At 34.8% G+C, this 25,034-nt stretch overlaps 1 protein-coding gene across 1 annotated transcript in view; it reads left to right on the plus strand.

Moving 5' to 3' along the window:
• Positions 1 to 25,034, plus strand: part of LOC138705929 (forkhead box protein L2-like) — a 196,982-nt gene that overhangs the window by 50,291 nt on the left and 121,657 nt on the right. The window contains exon 2 of the mRNA XM_069834719.1: positions 21,011 to 21,077. Coding sequence (XP_069690820.1) covers positions 21,011 to 21,077 — 67 coding nt within the window. The remainder of the gene's footprint in view (positions 1 to 21,010; positions 21,078 to 25,034) is intronic.

Genomic DNA, 25,034 nt, shown 5'->3' on the forward strand with positions numbered 1-25,034 from the left:
CGAATCTACTTCCGAAGTACAGTTTAGGGAATGCAAAGTGATAGCTTGTTAATTACATATCAAATAAACTTCCGGAGTGCCCAAAAGATGCATAGTACTTAAAATGTTACATTTTTCCCATAAGCTAATTTATCGTTGGAGAGCAAGAGGATAAATGAGTTTTTTTTTAAACGAAATGAACATTGGCTTAGTGAACTACTTATTACATTAGGTTCTCATCGTGTTATAATGAAAATTTAGAGAAAACTTACCTTTGGAAAAACTCGTGGCTGCCCAAGAATGCTTTTCTATTACAGCAAGTATGAGGTCGAAACAAAGACAATCCAGAGAATTGGAGTTTCATGAAAATCTGTTAGATAGGAGAAAAGTTACTAATTTTGTCTAATTGCACCTCTTGTAACGTAATCAGAGTTTGTATACAAAACAAATGGGGCAAATCGCAATATAGCGAACGTAGATCCTCCGCCCACGACCCCTTCCACTTTTCCCCTACTAGCTCATCAGACACTCTTACGTGATAGGCGAGTGTTGTGTCGAATGCACATTTCATGTGGGTGGGGATAACTTCCCCTACTGGCGTTCGCTATATTGAGATTTATCCAACAAATGTATTACTTGTAACTACTATATAAAGTTTCATGAAAATCTGTTACTAGAAAAGTTACTTATTTTGTCTAATTGCGCCCCTATAAGGGGTAGTTCCCCTTATGCCAATGTAATGAGAGCTTGCATACAAAACATACATGCTACCTGTAACTACTGTGTAAAATATCATAAAAATCTGTTAGATAGGAGAAACGTTACTAATTTTGTCTACTTGCTCCCCCTTATAAGGGATAGTTCACCTTATACCAACGTAATGAGAGTTTGTATACAAAACATATGAATCGGTTATTGTTCAAAGGAACAAGTCCACTTTTTAAAGTTTTGAGATAATCGAAAAAAACTGATTTGTGAATAATCTATCGAAGATTAAACCAAAATATATTGTACACATGCAATATATGACGTGTACAATATATTTTGGTTTAATCTTCGATGGATTATCCACAGAACAGTTTTTTTCGATTATCTCAAAACTTTAAAAAGTGGACTTAGTTCCTTTCAACAATAACCGATTCATATGCTACCTGCAACTACTGTATAAAATTTCATAAAAATCTGTTAGGTAGCTGAAAAGTTATTAGTTTGTCCCGCTAAATTTGCATTTTGGACCACTGTGCGTCGGCGGAGATTTAGCTCCTCGCTACGGAACTGTTTGTCGCGTGCCTTGGACTTGTCCTGTGACGTAAGTCATGCTCACCACAGGGTCAGGGAGGGCCTCAGTGTGAGGGAGTGCAGCATTGGTTCCCTTCCCTCCGCCCCTTTGGTATTGTGTGTACAGTTCTTTTATTATATCTCTGTCGGGTCCACACCTGTGGAGTAACGGTTAGCGCGTTTGGCCGCGAAACCCGGTGGCGCGGGTTCGATTCCCGGTCGGGACAAGTTACCTGGTTGAGGGTTTTTCCGGGGTTTTCCCCTCAACCCAATATGAGCAAATGCTGGGTAACTTTCGGTGCTGGACCCCGGACTCCTTTCAGCGGCATTATCACCTTCATCTCATTCAGACGCTAAATAACCTGAGATGTTGATAAAGCGTCGTAAAATAACCTACTAAAATAAAAAAATTTTGTCGGTAAGTGACCGGTAAATCCCCCTCTCCCTCTTCCTATCCCCTCCCATCCCTCCACCCCATCTCTCTCGTTTACATTATGTGAAATGAGTTATTACAGTCAAATGACAGAATTATTATTATTATTATTATTATTATTATTATTATTATTATTATTATTAATAATACTACTATTACTATCATCATTATCATCATCATTATTATTATTTTCTGTATTACTTTTATTGATATTATTCTCGATCCGGCTGTTATGGTTTATTTAACGACTCTCGCATCTGCCGAGATTATATCAGGGTCGCTGGTGTGTCGGAATTTTGTCCCGCAGGAGTTCTTTTACATGCCACTAAATCTACTCACATCAAGAGGGCTACTTACTGTATACTCCTATATAGCCCTCTTGACTGACATGACCCCGTCGTATTTAAGCACACTTAAATGCCATTGACGTGGGCCGGGATCGAAACCACAACCTCGAGCACAGAAGTCCAGCGTTATACCGACTACGCTACCCAGGCCGACAAAATTGAGTAAAACTGAAATAAGGCAATTATTTTAAAATGTTGTTTTAAGTTAAAATAAAGAAGCAGGGCGCTCTCAGGTTGCAGAGAAAAGTTCAGAGACGGCTCCCAACTACACTCCAGGTGTTAATTAGACTACTTTTAAGGTTTTACTTCCCTTTTAAATTTCAAATGGCATCCGTTGGAACAAAAATATTGAAAACTTGGAATTCAACATTTTCCCGTGTAACATCCAGGGAACATAGTATTAAAATAATTTATTTTCCTTGTTAAATCCCTATGTAGGCTTATAGTAAAGTGTGTTATATATTGAATGTAAGTTAAAACCAAGATATATTGAGCCCACTTTTTTTTATAACTTGTTACGTTAAAATCGAAGTAAAATTACTTAAGATTGACTAAAAAAATTACTGATAAACGGGAATGTTGCCGGTAACGTGGCAAATGACATTTTGTTGCAAAACTCATAAAATATAGCCTAATGATGGAATCTCATCATGGTACTGGTTTTATCTTAAGATCTTAAGCTTTGTTTAATAGTATACAAATTTAAAATTGTTCATGTTTTTGCATTATCTGTTTTCTTTTGTGTTACTGTCATTGTAAACATTCTTGTTTTGTTTGAATAAACGTTAATTGGTAAAGCAAGGAGATGCTCTATCACCTTTACTTTTTAACTTCGCTTTAGAATATGCCATTAGGAAAGTTCAGGATAACAGAGAGGGTTTTGAATTGAACGGGTTACATCAGCTTCTTGCCTATGCGGATGACGTGAATATGTTAGGAGAAAATTCACAAACGATTAGGGAAAATACGGAAATTTTACTTGGAGCAAGTAAAGCAATAGGTTTGGAAGTAAACCCCGAAAAGACGAATTATATGATTATATCTCGTGACCAGAATATTGTACGAAATGGAAATATAAAAATTGGATATTTATCTTTCGAAGAGGTTGAAAAATTCAAATATCTTGGAGCAACAGTAACAAATATAAATGACACTCGGGAGGAAATTAAACGCAGAATAAATACGGGAAATGCCTCTTGTTATTCGATTGAGAAGCTTTTGTCATCTAGTTTGCTGTCAAAAAATCTGAAAGTTAGAATTTATAAAACAGTTATAATACCAATTGTTCTGCATGGTTGTGAAACTTGGACTCTCACTTTGAGGGAGGAACAGAGATTAAGGGTATTTGAGAATAAGGTTCTTAGGAAAATATTTGGGGCTAAGAGGGATGAAGTTACAGGAGAATGGAGGAAGTTACACAACGCAGAACTGCATGCATTGCACTTTTCATCTGACATTATTAGAAATATTAAATCCAGACGTTTGAGATGGCAGGGCATGTAGCAGGTATGGGCGAATCCAGAAATGCATACAGAGTGTTAGTTGGGAGACCGGGGGGAAACAACCTTTGGGGAGGCCGAGACGTAGATGAGAAGATAATATTAAAATGGATTTGAGGGAGATGGGGTATGATAGAGACTGGATTAATCTTGCACGGGCTTATGTGAGGGCGGCAGTGAACCTCCGGGTCCCTTAAAAGCCATTTGTAAATAAGTAAACGTTAATTTGTTTTTTCGCTGTATGAATACATATTTCTAGTGGCTGGAAGAGAAGGCCTGATGGTCTTAACATCACTAGAATATATTATTATTATTATTATTATTATTATTATTCTTATTCTTTTGATAGTTCTATAATTTATTTTCGGAAGATTATCTGCTGAAGCATGCGCTTACGTTCTGCAAGGCCAAAATAGCGTTTTCTGAATTTTCCTTCTTTACTCCTTCAGTGACTTAAAGGGAATTAAAAGATAGCTCTTATCAACAGGGTAATGTAATAATAACTGTAGTTCAATGAATAAGAATTTATTGACTGTAGCAGGAAACAATTTTAATCTTTCTCTTTTCCTTAATGGTTGTTCCTTTGTCATAATTTCTCTGACTACGGACGTACGGGGGAAGGAGGCATCACCCGAACTATGCCCCTGAAATAACTAACTCCTTTTGAGCGACGTAGGTCTACACTTCGACTGGCGTTAATAGGGATAAGTTGCATAACAAACTGGCCGATATGTTCAGTCTTTTATCATTATGGGACGTGCTCGTTGGGGAATGAAATCTGTAAAAAGAATTACGGTATCTAAATGCTTTCTTTTCTTTTTCTTGTTGATCGTTTCTTCGGTGTCAGCATTCTCTAATTATATTTTAGGGGAAACAAATTTTTTTATGGTTTAGAAAACTCCTGTGACAACTACAGTATCTAATCTCTCGCAATCGTAAATTAACCAGAAACTGAGCGCAAAGTTATCGGAATTTTTTATTTAACTGGGCCTATTGTGAATAGTAAGCGGATTGAATAATTCAGTAATTTTAGAAACCAAGTAATTATAATTTTCATGCAGTCGTATCATGCGAGCAAGAAGTTAGTTAACTTATAAATTTATGTGAATATGTGGCTCTACACTTCTGGACAGCTCATATACGAGTATATAACAGACTAACCAAATATCTCGTCCCTATGGTTAGTCTGTATGTCTATGGGAGCGTAACTTACTGTAAATTATGGTATCAAAATGTATTAAATAACAGCCGAAATTATATTTTAAAGATCTGCAATTCGTCCGTGGCGCGACAACTCATAAAGTTCTAAGGCCGACTTCTGCTCTCAAGTTCACATGCCTCGCCCAGGTGAACGATAATCCAACCAGTACGGGGTAATGCGTGGTCAGTATGATGATTCTCCCACCACTTATAGACGAGTTTCAAAACCGGATTTCGCTACCTAGCTCAGCTCCCTAAATTCATTACAATGCTGGGTGACTGGCTCCATAAGGAGACCTGTAATGGGACCATTATACGAGGGCCGTCCAGAAGGCAAGTTTCCCTGGGACCGTTTACAGAAATAAAACACAATTTCATGGAAAGATTTATTGGAACAGACAAATTTTATTTTTGAGCTATTTTTCAACATATTCCCTACCGAAACCGAGAAATTTGTCATACCGTGGGAGAGGTGCAGACGACTGTCACACACTGATTCGGGGCATTCCATGTCAAATCAACACAAAAAAGTGGACTTTTCAACCCGACCACCTCAGATTTTCATGAAATTTGGTAGGATGGTAAAGAACCTTAAGTAATTATGTAAAATTTTAGCCCTCAGTAATGCACGATATCCCTACAGCAATTTTGTCAATACGAGAAAAAATGTAAAAATGTCGCATACTATGTCAACAAAAATAGTTCATAACTTCTCTTCTAATTGAGGTAGAATCTTAAACTTGGGCTTATTTTAAAGCTAAGGGATCATACGTTTCAATAAAAATAGGTTTGCATCAAAGTAATGAATTCTTTATTGAATAGTCACGTGAAACACATTTTAACATTGAATATCTATAAATGCGGGACATAAATTATTTCGCGAAAAATGTAAGTTATAGAGGTAAGAGTATTCTGCCCTTGGTGTAAGTTTCATTTTGGAAACGTTTCAGGAATATCAGTAAAAAAATATATCAATGTATTGGTTTGTAGCACTTAACCCCGTCTTACACCAACACTGCATGCGCACGAGTTCCTACTTGTCTGATAAGCTGCGTCATCGATCTGTCAGGCCGTCATGAGTGGCAGTTTATACAGTCTTCAATTTGTACAAAACGTGCAATCTGTTTCAAGTGCAGTGTTGTTAGTTTTCGTAGTATGTGGTAGTTTAGTGCGATGTAATGGAGTCGCGTTTTAAGTTACAGGCCTATGTTTGCTGCAATCCCTTCGAGAAATCAGGGCACTGTAATTAGAGAAAAAATTTAAGAAGTGTTATATCGTGGATGCTTAATATATTTCCTGATTTAAAACAGGAACAAAAGGTGTGCGCTATGTGTCGCAAAGAAATAAAAATATAATATGATGCTATTACGCAGAATCCTCATAATGGCTCTAGTAATGAAGAATACGTCGACTCTACAGCAAATGTAAGTTCATTAAATACAAGTCTTTTTGACCAAGGTGTGTTCCTTATTAAACAAAAAAGGCTACAACAAGAGAAATATAAGAGACAGAAATTTGAAAATATTGTAAAAGACAAAGTCTTCGATATAAAGATGCCGAGGAACCAGGACCTTTCTGATTGTGAAATTTTGTCTCAGTTGCAGGAAAATTGTCAAAATTCAGGTAAAAGTGAGAAAAACACCATTTTAACACTACTACCTAAAAGCTGCAGCGTAAATAATATAAAAAAGAGTTTCTTTCAGCTTTCGAATACATAATTTGGAAAGCCAAAGTCCTGGCAAAGGGAAAGGGAATTTTATGTTCACCAAATCCGAAACTTGGAAAACCCTTGCTCGCGGCTGTTGCCGGTAAAGTTAAAGAATTCTGTTGTTCTGACGAGATAAGCAGAATGATGCCTGGTAAGAAATATTTGTTGCGATTAAAGAATCAGGGAGTAAATCACATGAGCAGAAATTAATTATATGCAGTGTTTAAAAATTCTAACCCTGACCAAGAAATTGTATTCTAGCTGGAGTTAGTGGACTATACTGTCTGTGTTTGTGTCCTATCAGAATGTAAAACTTATGCCGGAAACAATTTATTAAAGTTTCAGGTCTACGTGGATTTCAAGAAAACTTTTCTTTATACTTTCCAACTTAACATTTCTTGGCTACTATGGTGTGCAATCCTCCTCATATAAATTGCTTGTTCAGGAAATGTACAGAATGTCCTAAACCATTCAAAATAAGAGAGGGTTTAGAGAAATGTTTCGTATAAAACTGCAGTGAATCAGAGACCTACAAGCAGTGGTTGACGACTGACCGATCAACGCTTGATACTATAATGAAACCCACAGACAAATTTTTCGACTGTCTCTTGGAGAAACTTGGTGATTTACTGACTCACTCATTTATATCATCTGAACAAAGTAAGTTTCTACGTGATATGAAATCATTTCTACAGCCATGCCTGCTTGTTGTGTTATGCGACTTCGCTGAAAACTATTATTTCGTGATCCAAGATGAAATTCAGTCATATAACAGGACTAATGTGCAGACAACCATTCATACTTTCGTAATATATCATAACGAATCGTCATCCGATACAGTCTCTATTAAAAATCTGGTAATAATTTCACACTGCCCGAAATATGACACTACAGCTGTACATCTGTTTCAAAAATATCTAATGGAGTCATTAAAACAAACATCTGTAATTCACCACAAAAATTATGTATTTCTCCGATGAATTCTCTGCTCAGTATAAAAATAGAAAAAAATTTCCTGAACCTCACATTACATGAAGAAGATTTTGGATTTCCGACAGAATTGCATTATTTTTGCATATCGCATGGCAAAAGAGCATGCGACGTTGTAGGTGGGACACTTGAAAGGTTTGCGGCTTGTGCTAGTTTGCAGAGACCCTCCGATAAACAAATAACTACACCTAGGGAATTGTACGACTGGACAAGGCATCATCTCCCAAATATTAATACCGTTTATGTGACTAAAAAAGGCTATACTGAAGAGGAAAAAATGCTTGCTCTTCGATTTGCAAAATCCACCGCAGTGCCTGGAACACAAGTTTCATACATTCCTGCTGTTTAGGATGGGTATTATACTTGCTAAGCAGTTTTAAAATGCAGTTGAAACAACGCAGCATCCTGTCTGGAAAGATGATCAGGCTATTTCATCTCAGCAATGAAAGATAAGCATTTCTTACAGAACTTCAGGTTTAACGAAATCCATGTGACAATAATTTATTTTGGGTAATAATTAAAAAAATTCGAATTATGTACTACATGTTAAATTACATAGCGACATTCAAGAATATGATCAAATATAATTAAATACAACGAATGTGTGGGACATAATTATCGCGACTTATACGGTTAGCTTACGCTTGCTGTGGCATAATAATTTTTATCTTTATAACCTATGAAGATTCCAAATTGAAACTTAAAAGTTCATTATATCACTAATTGAGGCGTACTATATATTTTTTTCATTAAAATAGAACCCCCGCATTTTTAAATATGAATATATGAAAATTGTTTCACCATGTTTTTTTAGTATAATTGAATACATGCAGAAAACAATATAAGTAATAAAAACTATCACATATTAAGAATGTATCACCCAATTTTTGTAAATGTATCTGGAGACGTTTTTGAGATATATAATTTTAATTGAAGCGGCGGCGTGCTTACAAAAATGTGATTTTTCTTCATGTTTGAAACGCTACTGACAGAAAACGAAAAGCACAGGACATATGAAACTCGGCAGTTTTAGTTAGCGCGGCAGGTCAAACAAACCTTCAAATTTTGATAGAAATCTGAGTTGGTCGGGTTGAGTGCCTTGTTGATTTGATATGGAATGACCCGTTCTGATCCCAGTCGGCAAACTTCTGCGACATAGGAATACAAAAGTGGTCTGCTGGACATGTCAAAACAAAACAGTAGAATATATTAATTAAATATCAGTATGTTCAAATTTCACTAGCTTCCAGTAACGGCTCAGAAATCTAGCACAATTTTAATTTCATGGAACTCCAGTACCGACAACATCTGTCTCAACTTCCAGCATAACGGTTACAAAATCACTACCATTTGTAGTATTTGTCGGTATCGAAATTCGAAACGAAGTTGACTAAAGAAAATTCAATCTGCAAACTAGAAAATCATCATAATCCACTAGCATATGTAGTAATGGGGGAAGAATGGTTAGGTTTCACCCTTAGGCTATGAAGTAAGCTGACCCGGACTATAGGCCTACCTGCTTCCCTCTGACATCATGTACAACACTCGAGTCACATATACGCTGGTATTGTGTTTACGATGGAATTGTTTCATCTCTACTAATAAGTTAACATTATTGGAACAAAATAAAAAGAAAGCTCTTAATTTCAACAAAATTTGTTAACGACGTAATTTTGAGTATTTAAATTAAAGGACATTTATATATATATATATATATATATATATATTTTTATATATATATTTTGATGTACCGAAGTACATATGATATTTCCACGCAGATATTCTGCGTCATCACATGATGAAAGAGAGATGGAACGGACATAAAGGACATTTGTTAACGACATAATTTTGAAGTACCAACCAAAAAATTAAAGTAATGGCTCTTTAGGTAAAAATACTGTGAAATGAAACATTTAAATAGGGAAAGTTATAGGTCATGTAATCCAGATGTGACATTAGTTGAAAATATGATAATGACATTAAAGATAAATAAACTTACAGATATTTCAGAAAATATGTTGAATAAATTATGGAACAAGAAAGAATGAAACTATAAAGGATACAAAACTAAAATTATACAAAATTATGGCCTCTGTCGCTCTATTACATGTTCCAAAAGCTGAGTTTTAACGCAGAAATACATTAGTTAAAGTATAACCTTCCTACGCAGTATGAAGAGTCGCAGAAAATTGGATAAAATTCGAAGTAAAAACCTCAGTAAATAACTAAAAATATATTCTCTATTCTACATGGTATGTAATATAGAAAATTATATACAGAGATGAAGAGAGCTTATACACAGAATACAGAATAAAGGACCGAAAGGCCAAAGAATCCAGGACCGGCCGACGAAGAAACGGAGTGACTTTTGAAGGCGGAATGGACATTTGCTTATGCCGTGTAGTGAAAATAATAAGAATGAAATACATAGGTTTAATGGGACGACCAAAGAAGATTGATTGGATTAACATCGGACTTCAGGGCCCAATTTTTGTACTGAAAGAAGCAGTTTTATTATAGGCGGTAGGTGGTATGGTGGTTGTAATCACGATGCCCTGGCAAATAATGGACACGAATCTTGTGCGGATTGCGGCACTTAGGCTGTGGATGATATTTTAACGAATTAAGTAGGTAAATGTTCTGTAGGTTAGTGTTCGACGTTGAGAGTAGTAGGAAGGAATTATTAATATCTGTAAGTCACGTTCACGAGGCTTCATATGGAATGATTCAGTGAGCTGACACAACTTCAGAAGAAAAGGCAAACAAATGTCTCTGCTGTAATGGGCGTTCGTGATCGCAGCAAGGCGAACGACCCATTACAAAGCACAAACGTGTGTGTACCTTCTTTTGTTTCCAGCTTCTGATAGGAACAATTAACTAATTCACAGTTAAGTTTTGTAAACTTGTAGTTCATTGGGCTTTGTGTTGATTTTTGTGTATCATTCTTGTAAATGATCAATGAGCGTGTTTTATTAACAACTTTCCAGAACAATGGTATGTGCGAGAGTGTAATAGGGTCAGCTGTACTTCTTGGCGACAGTGGGTCGCTGCGGATCTTGTTTTGCAATTTATTGTTTCTCTCAGGTCTTGAATAATTGCAGTTCCCCCCAGAAGCAGGAAATGTAAACACATTAATGACGTGTACAGTTCTACTGCAGGTTATTGTATTGTGTTCCGGTATCGAGAGTTTATTGTACGCCACATTTTTATTTGTCTGGATAAACATGATAAACATTCACTAGTCTTAAACTCTGTGCATGTTTCAACGAAAATAAATTTTATGCTACAAATTTCTATTACTGTACTCTAAAGAATATTTATTTAACTGATGAAGTGTGATTAATACTATATCTTAAATTAGTGCAGCACATATTGTTTAAGGGGTTAGGTACAGCTTACAGCAGTGAAATTTTGGATATATTCAACATTTCTTTCCTCCATTACTGTATTTTGTACAATAATGAAAATTAGTATGTGTAAAACACTGTCCTTCTGCTATGTGAAAAAAGAATATTTTTACGATTTGTCAAAAAATTATTTACATTTTTTTTTTTTTTTTCAAAATTTAGTTCACTGTGCAGTGATGAAGCGTTTTCCACATAACTAAAAAACTATCAAACATTCTGTGATGAAATTTATTGTGTGTATTAATGCATATCAGATCTAGAATATGATGCAAGATCACTTCCCTATCTTTGATAGATTGTCTGATAAAAAATAAATTCATTTTACAAAATGGTCAGGTAACACAAAAAAATATGTATTAAGGAATGTAGTTGAAAGAGCATGATATTGTAAACATGAGTTTCAGCAATAAAATAAAAGAAAGAGAACATGAAAAAGTTAACAAGTTCATCAGGGAAACGCTTCATCACTGCACAGTGAACTGCGCATATATATATATATATATATATATATATATATATATATATATACATACATATATATACTGTATAAATAATTTTTGTAAATCGTAAAAATATATATTTTTTTCGTGTAGCAGAAGGACAGTGTTTTACACATACCAATTTTCATTATTGTACAAGATATAGATTAATAATGGAGGAAAAAATGTTTAATATTCCTAAAAATTTTACTGCTGTAAGCTGTACCTAACCCCTTAATTTTTTAAATCAAAGTCGTAGTTTGCATTTGGAGAGGAACCCAATTTAGAGACTTATATATGCACAATTAATCATCCAAGAAAACAAGAATGGCTTCAAAATGTCATTGTTTCAACAAAGTAATGTACACAGTGAATGTTATGCAAAATTTCCACTGGCCAACACAGAAATAATGATTATATTGGAATAAAGTTAACATAAAATAAATTCTGTATCTCTTAAGTATGCCTTATCAGGGGCTGCCCGTCTTTATGTGCTACAGTGCTACAGCACAATGATAATTTTTGCTCAAATAAAGTATTTACAATACCACCATAGTATTTGATCTGTCTTTTGACAACTTCCCGTGGTTATGTTCATGACGCGTTATAAAGTGTTTAGTCTTCGCTCTTTGGTGCCTCAGGGGGTACGTTGTGCTACTCAAAACTCTACACGAGAATTTAGACAATTAATGCGCATGTGCGAAGCTCAAATCACTGCCCTGATTGGCTATTTTTACGCGGGGAAGTGCTGTAGTCAGCTTCAGCACAACACAGCTTGGAGACTGCAAAAGTAAAGCGTAACGAAAGAATGCTTGTTTGTGGAAGAACTCGGAACCACAGTCTACTATATACAGTCGCGAAGCTCAATATGTAGTAAAATTGCAAACATGGATAGTTGCCCACCACTAGGATCGCTACTATCGCCTCATCATCGCAGATCTCTCTCCTAGCAGCCGACAAAATATGTTACACTTTCGTTGTGTTCTTTTGGAAAAATTAACACCTTCCTTCCATAATTGAAATATTAAATGCATAAAGTTAATTTATTATTTTAATGAAGTATGTTAAATTCCACCATAAACTCAAAGATACCTGCAAGAAATAGGTTAATATTATTTTTGTTTGTGCAAAACGAACTGAAATTTAGTATAATCGCTTCACTCATTCAAGATTATAGCGATAATTAACTATGAAACCAATAAATATTAATTTGCATTTCCCTTTACAACAATAATAATGGAAATATGAATTAATGGATTAACTTATGTAGGTGTACCGGTACTCGTAGTGTAGGCTTACGTAGTTGAGGTTAAGCAATAATAATCACACCAGAATTTGAAATAAAACGTGATTAATAAATTTTATTGTAACAAACTTTTTCTACGTCTCTAATAAAGTAACAAATAAAAATAACAACAAAATTAACAGCTATAATTAAAAACATATCCTTTGAAAAAAAAAGTAGGCCTAAGCAATAATAATCCCACCAGAATTGAAAATAAAACGTGATCAATAAATTTCATTAAAACAAACTTAATTTTTCTACGTCTCTAGTAAAATATTATTATTCCAATTATTGTATTTTAGCCATTAACATTTTCATTACAACCAATAACGAACATTTCACAAGCATCAATGTGAAATACGCAACGAGCTAGCACTCGATGGAAATACGATTCAGTCCAAAGTCGACCGTGGATAGTCTATTGTTTCTAGTTGCTAACCGCTTGGAGCGCTTTATCACGAGATTTGCAAAAAATCACCTCAAGCTTCGCGTCTGTATATAGTAGACTGTGTCGGAACTGTGTACAGTGTATTTGGTAATTCAAGTGTCTGACTGCTGCTGCCATCTACCAGCTTTTTGAGGTTCCTCTTGAATCAGTCAGCAAGCGACGGAAAATGGAATCCCAGAAAATTGAAGTCAAGGAAGTATATGACCATATAATTCAGGAAACTACTTATCGTTTCCAGTCTTTAAGCTACCTAGACCCAACATAATTGTTAAACAGCGAATGTTTTTACAATTTTTCGCATAATTTTCCTGAACGCGAACTTGAAGTTGCTGTCAACAGCTATACTGTACTGAATAAAAGAATGTTAAAGACACAACTTGGAGTTCTATACGGAAGACCAGACTTCCGGAATATAGATGGAGCTGTTCAATTGTTACAATACATAGTCTCCAACAATTCACAGGATTCATTCTGTGAAGTAACGAAGTTGTTAAATATTTTGGTTACAAAACCAATGACCACTGCTGAGCCAGAAAGAAGTTTTTCTTGCTTAAAACGCATAAAAACGTTTTTAAGGAACACTATGTCCCAGGATCGCCTCACTGCTCTTGCAATACTGTCAGTAGAAAATAGTATGATGTCCAAGATGGAGGGGTTTAACACCAGGGTAAAGACAAGTTCTGCAGTAGAAAGGAACGTCGTATGTATTTCATATTTCGTCACTAGGCGAGTCTCAAATTAAGATAAACACACATAAGTGTATAAAGTAACACACTCATTATTTTGACCACCAGCCGCTACTGGCCTGTATTTAGATCGGTACATTGATAACGAACGGGAAAATAAAACTGAAAATGGAGTATACAGGCTGGAAGTAAAATAGCCTTGCAGATCTCCAGAGCGAATAGCTCATGTTATGTGTAACAAAAAAAAAATATATATAGTATCATATTGGTGGAAAGTTCATAGATTTTTTTTTCAGAAAAAATGTTTTTCTCAAATGTTTAACAACCTCGATATCATTAATCTCACCGACCCTCGGTAAGTGCACAGTTGAAACAGCATTTTTAAATGACCAACTGGAACAAATGACAGTTCCTTATTCTCAGTAATTAAGAGATATTACAACTCAAAGCGTGTGGTGAATTGTCGAAATAAGATTCATTATTATCACGGCGAAAGCAATTAGATTTTATCACATTGCTCTCTTCTTTATTGATAAATATGTTGATATCGGATGTAGCGTATGTCGCATTTAGTTTGTTTAAGATTCTGGAATGAATGACTGGACGAGAAATGAACGATGTCTGAATAATTTAATTGAATTTATTCCAGTTAAAATGCTTATATTTTTATGATATATGTGTGTGTTTCAGTCTTCTTTAAACTGCAATAATTATGAATTTGCGAACAGATGTCACTTTATGCGAGGTTCCTATCAGTTGTACTGTATAGGCCTACTGCAGAATATTTGTTTAAGCAAGGAGAGGAGGTTTATTTACAGGACTCATCAGCAGCCACTGTTTTTAAACCTATTTTTTGGAAATGTGTGTCTTTTGAATGGCACGGTTTATTATTAAATATATCGTAATTTCACCATATTATCCACATGCGTGTATAGCTTTGATGTGTATGTTTATTATTATTATTATTATTATTATTATTATTATTATTTATTATTATTATTATTATTATTATTATTATTATTATTATTATTATTATTGACAATTAATCGGAATAGATTATGTTGGGCCGTAGAATCAGTCATATGGATCATAAGTTCAACTAGTGTTTCTGTGTTGCACTCTGGGAATGACAACATGTGTAGTTATAGCATAGCAGGATGTAATTGAAGCTATTAACTCTTATCTTCGTTTTGATTTGTCTCGTAACCAAATAAAAATGTATCATAGCTGCGAGAACTAAACTGTCTGAAGTTATCAATCAATTTTCAAGCAGTTATTAAAGTCCGAGAGATGAAGCAACATTTCAAGTTTACAAAACATTGGCGACTTCGCTCTTATCGCGTGGAAAAAACAGGGCTACACATAACGCTATTATTATAATGCCCATGAAATGATTTTGTTTATTTAATGCCGGAGATCTTGATTTCATTAACTACAGCAGCGACAAGGAATAAAATATATGAAAACACAAATAACATATCTTAAACACAGAAAAATGAATTAAAATTACAATATACATCTTGATTACACTACTTTTAACACTATATCACTTCGGAAAACGTATTATTTTACTTTGTGTTAAATGTTACATTACCTCGTTAACATGTTTGAGCCTGCTATTGGCCATCTTCAGAACTGGTTGTTGTTGGTCTTGGCCCTCACAGGAAACATAAACAAAAGGCGTCAAGACCAACAACAACAGTTTTCTAAAATTTCAAATTGATTAGTAACTGTAAAAGGTAGTCTACTTAGTCGTTATGCACCACGTGGAGGTGAGTTTACCATTACAGTCCAAGGTGCATAAAATAAATAGTGATATTTTTGTTAGGTTTATTTTTTACGCGCTTTAACATCTATGAAAAAAAAAAGGTTAGCATTTTTCAACATGTGGCACACAGTGCTAATATTATTTATTTCGTTTAACATGCCTTATTTTCGGTTAAATGGTCTGTTTACATTTCAAAAGTCTAAGATTGAAAATTTATTTAAAAATAATTTCTGTGTAGTATAACCACTTCTTATTTCAGACAGACTGAAAATTTATTTAAAAATAATATCTGTGTAGTAGTATAACCACTTCTTATTTCAAACAGACTGAAAATTTATTTTAAAATAATATCTATGCAGAATAACCACTTCTTATTTCAAACAGACTGAAAATTTATTTTAAAATAATATCTATGCAGTATAACCATTTCTTAGTTCAAACAGACTGAAAATGTATTTAAAAATATAATCTATACAGTGTAACCATTATTTATTTCAGACAGACTGAAAATTTATTTTAAAATGCCGTAATATTTATTTCAAACAGACTGAAAATGTATTTTAAAATAATATCTATGCAGTATAACCACTTCTTATTTCAAACAAACTGAAAATGTATTTTAAAATATAATCTATACAGTGTAACCATTATTTATTTCAGACAGACTGAAAATTTATTTTAAAATGCCGTAATATCTATGCAGAATAACCACTTCTTATTTCAAACAGACTGAAAATTTATTTTAAAATAATATCTATGCAGTATAACCACTTCTTATTTCAAACAAACTGAAAATGTATTTTAAAATATAATCTATACAGTGTAACCATTTCTTATTTCAGACAGACTGAAAATGTATTTTAAAATGCCGTCATATCTATGCAATATAACTAGTTCTTATTTCAAACAAACTGAAAATGTATTTAAAAATAATATCTATACAGTATGTCCCGCGCCGTGACGTCGCGGTCTAAGGCATCCCGCCTAAGACTCGCGTTACGGAATGCGCGCTGGTTCGAGTCCTCATGGGGAAGAAATTTTCTCATGAAATTTCGGCCAGTGTATGGGACCGGTGCCCACACAGCATCGTGATGCACTTGGGGAGCTACGATAGGTAGCGAAATCCGGTTGCGAATACCAGCTATAACGGCTGGGGGGGATCATCGTTCTAACCACACGATACCTCCATTCTGGTTGGATGATCGTCCACGTCTGCTTCGGCATGTGGGCGTGAGGCCAGCAGCCGGCTGGTCGGTCTAGGCCCTTCACGGGCTGTAGCGCCACGGATTATTATTATTATTATTATTATTATTATTATTATTATTATTATTATTATTGTTATTATTATTATCATCTATACAGTATAACCACTTCCTGTTTCGAACAGAGTGAAAATATATTTATAAGGTTTTATTTCATATAGAAAAATATTTAAAAATAATATCTAGGCCTATATAATATAACTACTTATTTTGAACAGGCTGCAAATATATTTAAAAACTATATCTATACAGTAGAACCACTTCTTATTACGTACAGAAACATTAATAGTGCGAAACCACTAATTTCGCTCTAGAATTGTGTATTAAGTTCATTGCGGTCTTCCCAACACTATGTTAAATCATGTAATCTCCTAGAATTATTCCCAGACCTCATTATTTTAATAACTTACGAAAGTTCTAGCTGACATACTGTATCGCTTGTCAAACTGGTTACTGGGAACTGTTGTTTGGAGCTAATATTTCAGGTGAACTTGCACAGGCGGAACAGTTCTAGAAAAAAAAAAAATGTTTCCTGTCGTGTCCTTTATGTCCCGAACCTTTCCTCTTTATTGAAATAAGCAATATTTTTACCCTGATTTCTTTAGACGTATTTTAATTTCATAACGCATTCCTGCAAATCTCGCATAAATTACATCCTTCACTTTTGATATCCCTTCTTAAAGGTCGCTATCTGGGTCACTTTTCAAGACAGTTTGTTTGTTTATGGACGAACTTGACGAAGTGTGACGTAAACATCATTATAGTATCAAAACATAAGAATGTTGCTCAACTGTTTCTTTTTTGTCTCATTTGCTGGATAAATCACTTAATATATCTTGGCAACCTCATCACCAATTGAGGTTAGTTTCCAGAAGTGCTGCCATCTTATCTCCGGGTTTTTTTCTGGTGTTAGTAGTTCGCAGAATAAAATTATGAACTGAAATTCAGTTTGGATTATTGAATATAAAAATACAACATTGTTTATGTGTGTCAATGTTTCCTGTACCTGCCTTTCATATTAGGTTCTGCATTTACCTTACAAGGAGTTCAGTGGTGGCCACTCAGTCGCTAATCTCCTAGTATAGGGATTCTTAGCCTCTGGTCCATGGACCTCTTGGAGGTCTCTGGATGGGATTCGGGGGGGGGGGGGGGGGTCCGTACCTCTTTGAGGTCCTCGGATGGACTTCAGGGGGGTCCGTGAAAGTCACATAAAAATTATCATGTTTATTTATTATTATTATTATTATTATTATTAATATATTTATTATTATTATTATTATTATTATTATTATTATATTTCAACGTAAAAAGCAAAAAGTATCTAAAATTGTTTCTCACTTTTGTTTTTACATTTTTCTAACTTTCGCGGCATTTCGAAGGAGTCCGTGACTCAAAAAAAGATTAAGAATCACTGTCCTATTGGGATTGACAAGATTAATTTTATCACTTTATTTCAATATTATGTATTTTAAAATTAGAGAGTTGTATTTATAATATATTTACATTATCTAAATAACAAAATGTTTTACTTTATGCTTTTTTTATTTTTGACAATATTTCATTTCAATTTGTCTTTTCAAATCAGAGTTTTTTCAATATATTTACATTATCTGCACAACGAAATACTGTTATGATTTTGCTTTATGTATTTTCTATGTTTTTTTTTCTGTGTTTTGCAATATGCAGGTAAATGCCTGAAACAGTACTTTACTTTCCTAAAACAACTTATCTCACTGACGACGGCTTGCTTCAAATTTTCTATTGGTTGCATACCTTCATCTCCAACAGTATTATTATTTATTATATGTTTGAGCATGCCTGGTGTTGTAATGTGGCTCAACGTTCTATATGTATTACTATAACAGAGCGTCCACATACTAAGCATTTGGCACGTTTGCCAGTTTGAACAGGAAGAAACCGTTCCTCCCATTGGGAATCTTGACATGTTATTATGAAAATTGGAATATAAATTAAGTTCATTTTAACTTAGATTTTAGGCTATATGACATTCAAAATACTTTATTCGCTTATTATCGATTTTCATGAAAAGTGTTACATAACAAAAGTTTCTTTAAAAACGATTTCCGCTAAGTTTTACTGTATGCAAAATTTTGGTAGGACTGATATTTAATGAGCTACACGAGTTTTAAAATAACAATACTTTTTTTTTTATCAGCGCCGCCTCATGAAATGAAAATAAATGACCCCGTCTATTTAAGGCGGCCTTCTGTCGAAATATTGATTACCGTATTTAAACTTTATTTGGTCCACATAAAATACTCTATTTTATATACACTTCAATTTCTTTCCGCCCACATAAACATAATAGTATTTTTAAGAGTTCTGTCGTAAAGATGAGTATTTATACTGGACCAAAAATACAGCACATATAGAGTAAAAATTAGTATTTTACCGTTGAGCTCACTGGAGCGGAGTTATTTTACATAGTTTCACGAAATGGCGTTCCTGTACTCATAATTTAGGCTTACCCATATTCGGTTCCTGTGTTTCTCAAAATATTTATGTACCACATTAATTTTTATTTTTTATTGTCATAAATAATTATGCACAACTGAGCGAGTTGGCTCATACGGGTAGAGTTTGAGACTTGCATTCGAGAGGTGACCGACCAATCCGACTGGGGTTTTTAATGGATTCCCTTAGACATAAAGACAAATGCCAGATTGGAAATTTAAATACCATGATTCATCACCGCCTCAATTATCAATACGATAAATATTAATCAAAACCTGTAACCAGTTACACGAACACAAGCCATCAACAACACAATAGAAACAAGAGTAAAAACGGCCTAATGGTATACTCACACATTCTAAACACGCGACATGACCAGAGATGTTAAAACGTGTATACTGTAAATAAATTTAATAAAGGAAAAAAAGATACACAGTAAGATCAACATAAATTTATCTTCGTATACAATCCACTCTATATTGACATTAATTTGGAGTGATTTATTAAAGGATACATTCAAGACTGATTTAGAAAACTGTTAAACGAATTATCCTTGCACCAAAAAACGGATGTTCTCTGAACAAAATGATCATATTTTAATTATTTGCATGTAATAACAATAATTAAGAAACATGTTAAAGGAATTATCGTTGCACCAAATAAGTGCTCTCTGGACCAAATGATCATATTTTAATTATTAAATACAATTTCAATTAAGTTACATATTAAACGATTTATTTTTCTATCACACACGAATGTACCTTGCACCAAATGTTCTATTTTAATTATGTAATTACTTTATATGTATTTCTAACAAGTGCAGCGGAGCTCACGGGTATGGCTAGTGACATACTGTAATCAGAACTCAGTAAACGAAAATGCTTAATCTAGCTTCAGATTCAAAAGTGTATATCACTACCTCGAGTTTTAACAAATGGACACATCAGATTGCAATACGCTGATTGCGGAATTATCATAGAATTTAACATTTACTGTTGAAGTTATTACAAATATGACAGTTTTATAACAACTTTTATTATAACAAAAATAATAAGTGAAGACATAAAAATAAATGAAAGTTACTGGTGTCTTTACTATTGAAAACCATAATTTACATTTTTCGCAACATCAGATTGCCACTGTCTCCATGCAGCCCTTGAATTTACGCAGAGAGATCCATTTCTGATGGGTTATTGCCTAAAACGTTAAGATTTCTGGTTCCCACTTCTTTATAGTTAAAATATGAAATTCTTACTTTTGCTCCCTGTAATGATTATAATGATACCGCAATTACAAGTTGTTTTTTCTTTAATGAAACTTTGAATTTTTTCCATCGCTAATTTACATATCGTAAATATAAAATTACTTATTATAAATATAAACAAAAAATACACATAAATATACAGGGCCTACATAAAATACACATAAATACAATATACAGAATATATAATAATAGAAATGGAATAAAATAATACACAAGTATAAAAAGAGATACAATAATATTAATAAATTTGAGGACCGAATGTTCGGTGTTCGGTTGCAGTTCAGATATACAGGGAGATTATTGTACTGCGGTACTCCACTCTGCGGCCCGCGCGGCATTCGCCGGTAGCTTAGTTATCAGGATCTGCCTTGCATTTCATACGCGCTCCGTTCCACGGCGTAAAACCTCTCGTTATTTTAAATATAAGAGGAATATAGGAATAAAATGAAGTAGAAACTAATCTTCGCAACAGTTTGTTTTAATACAGTGTTTGTTGTTGCAGGATCTGGACGCTACGGTTTTGAAGATCAAGCAGGAGCCGTTTTCATCTCCAAGCGGCTCATTACATGGTGAGTGCTTTGTTGAGAGTTTATTGTCCATGACTAGCTTTAATGCCCTTGTTCATCCCCATTCCAATACTGACCACAGTGTCTGGCAGATTCGTCAGGGTCGTGACATTGCGTTAGCCTTACAAGGCTAGTGTCATAACTAGACCTAGGAGTTTCAGATTACAAAAATCTTACTTCAGGTACCTAAAATAGGTTATATTCCAGAAGTTCTAAAATGACAATCTAGGTTTCTGAAAATTCTGATTATATTCATAAATTATTACCAATTAAAATAAAATAATATGATCAATAATACAAGAAAGTATAATGTAGCAGTTGCATATCGTGGTCGATTTTATGAAACCTCGTGTGTGACTTTACAGAAAATAATTTTACAGAGGAATCAATGGATCTACATAAGAATATGAAAATAAAAATAAAAAACATAAATGACATCATCGAGGATCGGGGTAGACCTATTGGTTTTAATTAATTGTTTCTTCCTTCTGAAAAATCATTTTCTGTAGTCACATAGGAGATTTCATAAAATCAACGACGATATTCAAACTTGTATTGATAATAAACATAACACTTTTCTAACAATGAACTTTTTAGAAGTCCCTGTATAGGCTATATTCCAAAGTTTGAATTACATTATATACCGGGCCTGCCTATATATTTTACACGCATACAGAAAACAGAAAATAATTATACCGCATGTAAAGAAATGGGGCACGCGATAGCGTCACGGTTAAGGCGTAACGCAGAAAGATCGCGGATACTCGTTGGGATCATGCATTTTTCCCATTGATCCAACCCTTTCAGCCGCCCTACGGTCCTGGGGTCTATTCAGTCACTAACAGGAATGAGTACCAGGGAAATTTTCTTGTGGGTAAAGACGGCGGGCACGAAGGACTGACATCCCTACTGCTATTAATACCGATTGTGTCTAAAGATGAGTTAACCTGATGATGGTGATGATGGTGATGATGATGATGATGATGATGATGATGATGATGATGATGATGAAACTCCAACGCCTACTGCATCTGAAGTTCACTGCGCGTTGTCTAAAATTCTACTCAACAAATCTCCATTTTAAATAAGACTGTTCATAATACTTCGATTTCTCAATTTTTATCGTCTTCCAGTTAGCCTACATAACGCAACTTTGATTGCGCAGTTTTGTCTCTCTTCTAGTTACATTATCCGTTTTTTCTTTGTATCTTCTAAGGAGAACGAGCAACATTTCAAAAGATTTGAGCTGTGAGGTAACTTCCCTTTACCCATAACCATTTTGTAGCGCTTACCATTTTCTCCATGACAAAACGAAAAATCTATTTTTTTTTCTGACTTACAACCTTTCCCATGTCAAGGTCTCAATTGTTCTTCTTCCGACATATTTCGTCAAGTGAGATGTATTGCCTGATAATATTGTACATTTCAGCCAGAGCCTCAATCAGAGGTACTCAGAGTAACTAAGGCCCTTAATACCAGGGAAAGGAAAAGGACTGAGGAAAATGCAGATTCTTCGGTCTTGCATAGTCCCGCTTTTGGCTAGAAAGAAGTCACTCACCACTCACCACTCATTGTCAGCGTGTAAGTTCTGACTTTGGTCGTAAACGCTAGGTAAGGAGATTGCACGATGAATATAAGAAAGTGATGACTAAATAAATAAATTTAAATAATCGAACACCTGAATTTATCCTCAATGTCGGAGACAAATGTTCACCACTTCCAGGCCAAAGGCGTAGCTCAGTCGGCAGCGGCGTTTGTCTGGTGATCCGGAGCTTCTTTTGGTAGTTGGTTAATTCCCGCTTGAGGTGATTACCTGGTTGGGTTTCTTTCCAGGTTTTCCCGAACCTTAAGGAGAGTATCAGATAATGTATGGCGAATTCTGAGTCTCATCTCGCTATGCCACTGTCATTGGCACTAGTGAACAGTCGGATATAGCGCCGTGGAAGAATCGATAAAGATTTATGTGCGATGAAAAATTATTTACTTAGTCTATATATTTTTTGCAGAAATTAATGAGTTGCGAACATGCCGGAAATGGAACTCCATCGTTTCGATGTATGTTCTCGCTCACATGCTCGCGTGTTTTTTTTTTTTAACCTTATTCCATCTAAGCACATTGGCATTATCGAACCGGATGTGGGTTACATTAAGTTAAGACAATTGATGTGGGTAAGTTCGATTCTTATTGATTCTATATATATATGACTCTGTTAAGAGAGAAGTTTTATGTATCATTCTTATTGAATTTGGTATTCCCAAGAAACTAGTTCGATTGCCGTAATTAAAATGTTTCTCAATGAAACTTACAGCAGAATCTGTATAGGCCAGTTTCTATCTGATGCTTTTCCAATTCGCTGCGGGCTAAAGCAAGGAGATGCACTATCACCTTTACTTTTTAACTTCGCTCTAGAATATGTCATTAGGAAAGTTCAGGATAACAGAGAGGGTTTGGAATAGAACGGTTTACATCAGCTTCTTGTCTATGCGGATGACTTGAATATGTTAGGAGAAAATCCACAAATGATAAGGGAAAACACGGAAATTTTACTTGAAGCAAGTAAAGCGATCGGTTTGGAAGTAAATCCCGAAAAGACGAAGTATATGATCATGTCTCGTGACCAGAATATTGTACGAAATGGAAATATAAAAATTGGAGATTTATCCTTCGAAGAGGTGGAAAAATTCAAATATCTTGGAGCAACAATAACAAATATAAATGACACTCGGGAGGAAATTAAACGCAGAATAAATATGGGAAATGCGTGTTATTATTCGGCTGAGAAGCTCTTTATCATCCAGCCTGCTGTCCAAAAACCTGAAAGTTAGAATTTATAAAGCAGTTATATTACCGGTTCTTCTGTATGGTTGTGAAACTTGGACTCTCACTCTGAGAGAGGAACTTAGGTTCAGGGTGTTTGAGAATAAGGTGCTTAGGAAAATATTTGGGGCTAAGTGGGATGAAATTACAGGAGAATGGAGAAAGTTACACAATGCAGAACTGCACGCATTGTATTCTTCACCTGACATAATTAGGAACATTAAATCCAGACGTTTGAGATGGGCAGGGCATGTAGCACGTATGGGCGAATCCAGAAATGCATATAGAGTGTTAGTTGGGAGACCGGAGGGAAAAAGACCTTTAGGGAGGCCGAGACGTAGAAGGGAGGATAATATTAAAATGGATTTGAGGGAGGTGGGATATGATGATAGAGATTGGATTAATCTTGCACAGGATAGGGACCGATGGCGGGCTTATGTGAGGGCGGCAATGAACCTTCGGGTTCCTTAAAAGCCATTTGTAAGTAAGTAAGTAATGTCTGCTATTATTTGGTTGAGAAGCTTATGTCATCTAGTCTGTTGTCAAAAAATCTGAAAGTTAGAATTTATAAAACAGTTATAGGCCCTATTACCGGTTGTTCTATATGTTTGTGAAACTTGGACTCTCACTTTGAGAGGAACAGAGCTTAAGGGTGTTTGAAGATAAGGTTCTTAGGAAAATATTTGGGACTAAAAGGGATGAAGTTACAGGAGAATGGAGAAAGTTACACATTGCAGAACTGCATGCATTGTATTCTTCACCTGACATAATTAGGAACATTAAATCCAGACGTTTGAGATGGGCAGGGCTTGTTAGCACGTATGGGCGAATCCAGAAATGCATATAGAGTGTTAGTTGGGAGGCCGGAGGGAAAAAGACCTTTGGGGAGGCCGAGACGTAGATGGGAGGATAATATTAAAATGCATTTGAGGGAGGTGGGATATGATGACAGAGACTGGATTAATCTTGCTCAGGATAGGGACCGATGGCGGGCTTATGTGATGGCGGCAATGAACCTGTGGGTTCTTTAAAAGCCATTTGTAAATAAGTTCGATTCTATGTAGTAAAATAACAGTAAACAAAATTTTATGACAAACAGTGAAATGCTGCCGCACATTTATTGCGTCATTAAATGATTGTGT

This window comes from Periplaneta americana, chromosome 9 (assembly GCF_040183065.1).
Source record: "Periplaneta americana isolate PAMFEO1 chromosome 9, P.americana_PAMFEO1_priV1, whole genome shotgun sequence".
NCBI lineage: Eukaryota > Metazoa > Arthropoda > Insecta > Blattodea > Blattidae > Periplaneta > Periplaneta americana.